Genomic DNA, 8,278 nt, shown 5'->3' with positions numbered 1-8,278 from the left:
CCGTGAGGCGCGCCGGGCTCCATTCCGGAGGCCTTATCTAAGATGCATTCTGGGAATTGTAGTTTTTAGCAGAATAAAACTGAGGTTTTTATATTATTTTAAACTCTGGAACTCCAGGCTCATTCTAATGTCACTTAGTGTAAGATGTTTTTGTAAAGTAGCCTCTCTAAGATTTCGAGGCAGTTATTTTTCACATTTGAAGCTTTACTGTTAGTTTACCTTTTTTTTTTTTACTAGTAATACGTTAGGTTTCCAGCTCATTTTTTCATTTTTCAAGTTAAATTAAAAAATCATGACAGTAACATCTATGCGCCAGGCATTCTTGCACATTTGATGTGTTTTATTTCATTTACTCTTCACCACAGTCTATGAGATATGTATCATCATTCCCATTTTACAGAGAATAAAACTGAGAGCCAGAAAACAATGACTATTTATAGGACAGAGCTAGGTTCTTCCTTTGCAAAGCCCAAAGATTCCTAAAGCACTCACTGATTATTAGCTACTGCTGTTATCTTTGTGTACCAGCTCCTGGTACAGTCTCTGGCACTTTCTTAGTTCTAAATAAATTTAGTTAAGTGATGTGCTTAACTTCACAGAATGAAGTCGGTCAGATGAAGTTAAGAGAAATAGTCAGGTCAAAACTAAGTGCTGTGGGAACTTTCCTTGAGTCAGATCATTCCCACTTTACATCTGGAAGATAACTGAGGTTCAGAGGTTTGCCCAGTCTTTCCCATTAACTTATTTAACCCTGGCAAAATAGCCTGTGAATTAGCAGCTCTATTCATCTCCATCTTCCAGCTAAGGTTAAGTGCAGCACCAAATGTGCCCAGTAGGTGATGGACCTAGAATAAGAATAGTGCAGGAATTGGGGTTCACTCAAAATTTAATGAGCTCCTACTAAGTGCCAAGTACCGTAACTGGCTCAGTGAACGCCTAGCTGTGAAGAAGACAACAGGTTTCTACTTTCAGGCAGGCCAGATGCGGCTGAAAGGAGGCAGATAAGACCAAGAGCTAAGCCTCAAGATTTGACCGCTCACGGGGTGGAGGTTCTGAAAATAAAGTCAGTGAATGACATTTTTCTCTTAGAAAGACGGAGTTTCCCCGCAGTTTTCCAATCACCTATTGTCCTGGCTCCATCCTCTTTCCCCTCAATCCCCTAGTAAGCTGAGCTCTCAGCCCGCCGACAGGGTAGCCCGCCAGCAGCCGCCGTTATGACACTGCCCGACGTCCGCCGGAAGTGCGCGGAGGAGTTCCGGGGGACGCGGCCTCCGCGCTTCCGGTATCTTGATCTTCAAGGGCTGAGTGCCGCTCTTCGGCGCTGGGGACGCCGTGCCGCCGCCGGGATCATGGTGTTCTACTTCACTAGCAGCAGCGGTGAGTGGGCGCCGAGACCTCCCGGGTCCCTGCTCGACCGCGGGGCTCCGAAGCCGAAACCCCCAGGCCGCCGCTGAGCCTGGTCCTTGAGCGCCTCCTCGGCAGTGGGTGCCTCTTCCCGCGTCTTCATGGTCCCCCCACCGTGTCCGTCCCAGTCCACCCCGTGCGCCCCCTTGTCAGGGCCTGGGGGCGCGTAGAGGCACCAGCCCCCTTGCTGTCTTTGCCTCCGGGAGTTGTTCTTTCCCCTCATTCAGAAAGACCTGTCGCTACCTGGAATTGGACAGTTTGTGGACTTCTTCGCACCCCTATCCTAAGTCTCCCCTTCCCCACCCACCCCCGTAACCTTTAATCTTGCTGCGCCCTGGTAATTACCCGCATAGAGAAAGAAAGGAGACATCTGTCAACAACTCTGCCTTACCGGAAGTGCGCCTTAGCCTTCTAGGAAAGGGTTATAGGGCCTGGATGTTACAGAAAGCCATAAAAAGACTCTGGAATAGCGATACAGCCACTCACTGGGCAGAGTTGATGTCCCAGATCTTGAAAAGTGACATGATAATGTTTCTGATTTGTCTTTGGCAGGCAAGGAAAGGGTGTGTTTAGTTCCCAGGAAATGCTGTCTTCATTTCTCTGCTTATGTTGTTCCCTTTGCCTACAATCAATCCTCCAGTTAGCTGCTTCTCCCCCTGAGACAGCCCTCGCCAGTCATTTCCAGATGCCTTTCCCGCCTTGTCGCCACCCCAGGATTGCTTAGATATAACTCTTCGGGGATCCCCTTAACACCCATGTATGCCTTTGGGATTGCATTTGTCATATGATATTAAACTCTGCTTGAGATAGAGTGTAAGCCCCTTGAGAGCAGGGAGAGGATCTCCTGGTTTCTCTAGTGTAGTGCCTGGCTCATAATAGTTATTCAATAAATACTTATTGAATAAATGAATGATATTTTTTGACTTCTAGCACACTCTATTCTGTTGCTACTGGCTCTGCCTACTTGTTAAAGGTGAGATTTAAGCGAAACTAGCTGCGCAGTGTTTGTGTGGGTTTGAATAGAGTGGTACTTGCTCTTTAGAGATGAGAACGTTGAAGCCCAGGGAAGTTCTAACTCACAGACCCCCTCCCCTGCTACTCCGTCATACTATCACATCTCATTTTTCTCAGTAGTTTAGGCTTCCACGGTGTGCCGTAAGCTATTCTCTGTCTCTATAGGCTTAATTTTGTCTTACCCATATTATTAAAATTACTAGAAACAAAATTCAAACTAGCCTGAAAAATCATTATAGGCCCCTAATAGCATTTTCATCCTCCCTCTGTCCTGTCCTGCCCCTCCAGATAACTGGAGTGTCTCTTCGTAGCCTCTCATGAGAGTCCCTGACAACATAGTTACCCGTACAAGTCCAGCAATGGAATAAAAACCATAGGCAGGCCATATAGGTACTAAATGTATTTTATGCTGGCTGCTTTGTACTCCTTAAAGTGATTCTAAATTCCTTGAGTGCTAGTCATACACACGCAGGTGCCCTTAATAGAACAGAGTGCTTCAGTTGATTTGTAGATCATATTTTTCTCATTGGCTTCCATTATAACATCAGAATTGCTTCCTGTCAGAAAAATATTTGGCCTCTAAGTCTAATAAATCTGCACTTGTGCAGCTTTTAAAATTGCAAAGTTAATGGAACAATTATAACTTCCAGTAAGATAGTAGTAAAACTTTATATATCCTAGTACAGAAAACAACTTGAACATACAGAATCTGCAGGAAATGACTTCGTATAGATAGCCAGGCTTTTCAAGCAACTGATGGTTTACTGCAAAAAAACTTTTTAAAAAAATGGGTTGAAAATCTCAATAGAAAGTTTTTGCCTTCCCTTTTAACGTTAGTATCTCTAACTAAAATCTGCTTAGTTTTATTCTTTCACACTCTCATAAGAGAATAATGAAACATTAGCCTTGTTATATTTCCAGTGTCAAATTTAAGCCCCTCTGATTTATGGACCCACAAATTACCTGCGCATGGCTCATTAACTTCACTTGCACTTTTAGTACCTTTTGCTAGCATCTGTCTCAAGATAGATTGTTCTGTAAATTATGAAATTATCACAGTGCCTCTAAAGTTGGCCTGGTTGCTACACCTGTATCAGGTATCTTCAAGATAACTAGCTCCCATACTAATCAACCTTAATATTTGCGTGAGAGTAACAAAAATCCTAGAATAATTCAATTTACTTTTCCTTTATCCCTCTAACATGGATAGGGGCTTAATTCAGATTTCTTACTCAGCAGTCATGCTCCTTTTTAATTTTCTATTTTGACATAATTTTAGTATTTCAGAAAAGTTATAAGAATAGTAAAAGATTTCCTTTATAGCCTTCTCTCAGGTTCCCCAAATTCTAACATTTTACCACATATACCTTATCTCCTTCTTTTCCCCTTTCTCTTTCTTTTTCCAGCTCCCCTCCCCGCCCAACTCTCTCTCTCCACACACACACAGATTTTTTTTTTTTTTCTGAACCGTTTGTTAGTAAGTTGCATTTTACCCCTAAATATTTCAGGGTGTTTTTCCTAAAATCAGGGATATTCTCCTATCAGAAGACATTCTTCATTATCAAAATCAGGAAATTAACATTGCAGCAATCAGCAGCTTTTATTCAGTTTTTATCAGTGTCCTAGTGGTGAATTTAAAACAAAGGAAAATTACAAATCGTTGCTTTCCGCTGTCATTCATTACTCTTTAGCATCTTCTGATCTGGAGCATTGCTCAGTCTTTCTCTCTCACACTGACACTGTCAGTTGAAGAATTACTTTGTAGAATGCCCCTCAGTTTGGGCTTGTAGCAGTTATGTTCTTAATCACCTCATTTTATAGGTCAACCATCCAAAGAACCATCTGTCATTCTCTTGGCTGTAATTTAGATAGCTTGTCCTGCAGAGACAGCTTTGTTTATTTTGATCATTTTAAAAAATTACGTTTGTTCTGATTACAAAAACCATCTATACATTTTGTAAGCAAGTAGACAAGGTAACTGTTGTTAACAATTAAATATATATCCTTCCACAGTATAAAGAAAACGGGTGCGTGTATTAAAAATATATATGTAAACATGTTTATGTATACACAGTTACTTATTTTTTACAAATTGAATATTACTATATATAGATACACAAAAATACTGTTCTGCTGTTTAATTTCTTCACCTATCCTTTCTTTTTAATGGGTACATGGTATTTTGTTTATGGATATTCTATAGTGTGTATAACCAGTCTTAACTAATGAGTGTTTAAGTTGTAAAAAGAACATCACTGCTTGACGGAGTATTAATTAGTAGGATATATACTCCTAGTGGTGACATTTATAGGTTCAAAAGGGTGTACCCATGTGACAATGTACAGAGAGGATCTGAAACACTTTTTAGTTGTACTCCTGCACTTGGCATTTGTTATATGCTATGCAAAGGGCTTATCAAGCTAATATAATGCTCTGTTATAGACAAGTATTTCTGTCAGCTGGTCAGTGCAAAATTCTCTTCTTTCAAGTTATTTTTCTCAACTATTTCCAAGTAATTATGGACTGTAGTCATCATAACTGCTAACTGAAGGAATTGGGAGTTTTCTGTCCCCAAGAGAGGCAGCTATGATTGATCATTTAGGAAGCTTCTCATTCTGAATGTTCAGGCGATCCTGAATTTAAGAATCTGTAAATGGAAGAGTGCTGCTTCCCAGTCTTCAGAACTCCACTCACAGGGTAGTTCTCTGGAGTGACAGCCAGCAGACTGCCTGGCCCAAGCTTGTACCTGTCTGCCAGGCTTTGTAGGCAGAGGCTCAGTGGCTATTAATTCAGGAGTCTAGGTCCAAACGGGGTCTAACAGGTTTTGGTAGACTAGCTGGGAAAACCAGGACCCAGTTAGAATTTCAATTACAAAACCTAACTGATTCCAGATGGAGGATGCCCACATCAAAACACACTAGCTCAGGAAAGCAAATGTCATTTTTAAGGTAAACCATACCCAGAATATTGTTTTTGATTTAGGGTAGTGGTTCCTAATGCTGACTCCACCTTAGAATCACTGTAAAAAGAGATATTTTGCAAAACCCCAATCCCCAGAGATCTGGATTTGGTTGGTCTTAGGTGGAGCTGGGGCAAAATTAGGTGATTCTAATGTGTAAACAGGGTTCAGAGCCACTGATTAGAAGAAGCTTGAGAGCCAGTGTTTCCCCTGAATGTGATAGGGAGCTTATTATAATTTGCAGCACACCTTGGACATAACTAAATCAAATTATGAAAAATAAAACTTGCCTAAGTATAGGAACCTATTTTTAAATGGTTGAGGTGAAGAGTTTTGGTCGTTTTTTAAAAACTATTTTGAAAAAGGCAAAAGTATAGGACTGAACTGGAATTGCATTGAACTAAATCCCTGAGAAAGTAGGAAAGTAGCCATTTTTAATGAGGGTTGGTAAACCTTCTCGAGATGGTCAGTATTTTAGAGTTTGTAAGCCACATACGGTCTCTCTAGCTTATTCTGCTTCATTTTGCTTTTTTAAACCCTTTAAAAATGTAAAAATCATTTTTAGCTCAAGGGCTGTCCAAAAACAGGGCTGGATTTGGCCTACAGGCCATGAATGTTTTGCCGACCCCTAATAATCATTTGTCCCTTGTTTTTCCCATCAAACAGTTGTGTCGGTGTTGAAGTTATCTAACTATTGTTATTTTTGTTTTGTCTTAGTTAACTCATCTGCTTACACTATTTACATGGGAAAGGATAAATATGAAAGTAAGTTTTCAAAAGCATTTGATTTTGAAATTTCCAGCAGGTAAGTGTTAAGTGCCTTTTCTCCCAATGGCTTGTTGGATATGAGTTTTCAGTTAACTACTAACTAACTCATTGTAAGGAATTCCAAAGGATTAACTTTCTTAGAATTTCATTATATCAGATAATAGTTGAGCTAATTGGACCACCTGTAAAGTAAGATTAGAATCTTACTTTACAAAGAGTTTTGTGGTATCATTTGATTTAGGGGTGACAGGAATTAGAGGTTAACTTGTGCTGGTTTTCATCAAATAAAAATAATCTGTGGCTTGGACTTTGAAAAGATCATTTTCTGTACATTTTTACCTCGTTTAAGAAACATATCTTGGTTGTTTTGAGGCAGAAGATGGTTCTTTTTGAGTTGAAATGTTAACAGTGCTTTCTCGACCACTCAGAATAAAACACGTTATCTCATACTGTGCACATTCCTATGACTAAATGATACAAACATTCACCTAACTAAAAAAAAACTTACAAAAAAATACCCATACTATTTTCTGTGCCCTCTATTTTCTGTTTTATCTCATTTTAAAAAAATTAGTCTTAACCTGCTAAATTAATTTTCTGACTCACTAATGCATTTGATCTAAAGTTTACAAGAAAAACACTGATTTAGGGATCGCCTTTTTGACTGCATGAATGGTGGGGGGTGCCGAAAGGGAACTGTAGTTTTCTTGATCAAGAGAGCAGGGAGGAGGGCTTCCCTGGTGGCGCAGTGGTTAAGAATCCGCCAGCCAGTGCAGGGAACACGGGTTCGAGCCCTGGTCCAGGAAGGTCCCACATGCCGCAGAGCAACTAAGCCATGCGCCACAACTACTGAGCCTGCACTCTAGAGCCCGCGAGCCACAACTACTGAGCTTGCATGCCTAGAACCCTTGCTCGGCAACAAGAGAAGCCACCACAATGAGAAGCCCGTGCACCGCAACGAAGAGTAGCCCCCGCTGTCTGCACCTAGAGAAAGCCTGCGCACAGCAATGAAGACACGACACAGCCAAAAATAAAAATAAATTTATTTAAAAAAGAGAGAGCAGGGAGGTGACAGCACTGACCCTCAGGGTGTGGGACACTGAAGAGGGAGGAAAGAACTGCAACAAGGGAGCTTGGAGAAGGTGACAGAATTCCTCTTCTTCAAGCTTGAAAAGCACAGTTGCTCTTCTCTTGAGGGTAGCATCATGTTCTGGAAAAGACAGCTCTGAAGTCTGGCCAGTCTGGGTTAAAATCTCAGCTCTCCAGCAAACTAGCCATAGTTACTTAACTCCTTTGAACCTCTGGGTTCTTAGATGTAAGAAGAGGATCCTGGGACGGTATCGGCCTTGCAGGGCTGTGAAGGTTAAATGAAAGAGCCTGGGGGGAGTGCCTGGCCCACGGTGGGCGCTCAGTAACTGGTGGTTCTCTCTGGAGCTCCGCAAAGCCACCTCCTTTCTCCCCTGGGAATACTCCAGGCCTGGGTGACTCTGCCTCAGTCTGAGAGCTGCCTGATTCACTTCAGTTACTTTTCTTTAACCCTCAGGTATTGCTTTTTTTTTTCCTTTTCTAAAACCATTGGTGTCTGTTCTAGGTGCAGTTTGTAACTGACAGTTTAAACTTGATCCTTTAAAAGAGACAAGTATAACATTCTTCAGTATAAGACACTTGATTAATGAAATAAGGCCCCTAATTAAAAGATGTCAAAGAACAGTGATGTTATATATAACTTAGCTATAACTATGCATATAGTTTTATAAAAACATATAGTTGTATGTATATGTATAGTTATACATGCTAAGTATATGTAGTTGGTGTATATACACATACATCACATAAAATATATATAATGTTATAAATACAATAATGTGATATATAACTATATAATTATAAATCAGATCTATATAACAGTTTCAAACCCTGCTATAACCATAAGCAGAATCAGTATAAGCAAGACTATCACCTCCTAGCCAAGAGAAAAAGACAATAGCATAAAATAACTAATTTTTAAACGGTTTTTTCCTTATAATGAATTTATGCCATTGACTCTGGTTGTGACTTAATGGAGAAGCTGTCTGCAGTATATTAATACTTGAGTTTTATATTTCTCCTAGTAACCCGTGAATTGTCATGGGT

The 8,278-nt window shown here is 40.5% G+C and overlaps 1 protein-coding gene across 7 annotated transcripts in view; it reads left to right on the top strand.

The window, feature by feature from the left end:
* Positions 1-1,244: 1,244 nt before the first annotated feature.
* The window catches only part of CCDC25 (coiled-coil domain containing 25), a 44,908-nt gene continuing 37,874 nt past the window's right edge, over positions 1,245-8,278 (top strand). For 5 of the 7 annotated variants that reach the window (XR_004350344.1, XR_004350347.1, XM_032634789.1 and 2 more), the window contains exons 1-2: positions 1,262-1,377; positions 6,095-6,142. Coding sequence is in view for 3 of the 7 variants with exons in the window: in XM_032634789.1 (XP_032490680.1) it covers positions 1,350-1,377; positions 6,095-6,142 (76 nt within the window). In the remaining 4 variants the exon portion in view is untranslated. Of the gene's footprint in view, positions 1,378-6,094; positions 6,143-8,278 lie in introns of all 7 variants that reach the window. The other 2 variants (XR_004350345.1, XR_004350346.1) reach the window with 2 other exon arrangements.

This window comes from Phocoena sinus, chromosome 6, assembly GCF_008692025.1.
Source record: "Phocoena sinus isolate mPhoSin1 chromosome 6, mPhoSin1.pri, whole genome shotgun sequence".
In the NCBI taxonomy this organism is placed as follows: Eukaryota; Metazoa; Chordata; class Mammalia; order Artiodactyla; family Phocoenidae; genus Phocoena; species Phocoena sinus.
This window is presented reverse-complemented; position numbering and strand designations above follow the sequence as displayed.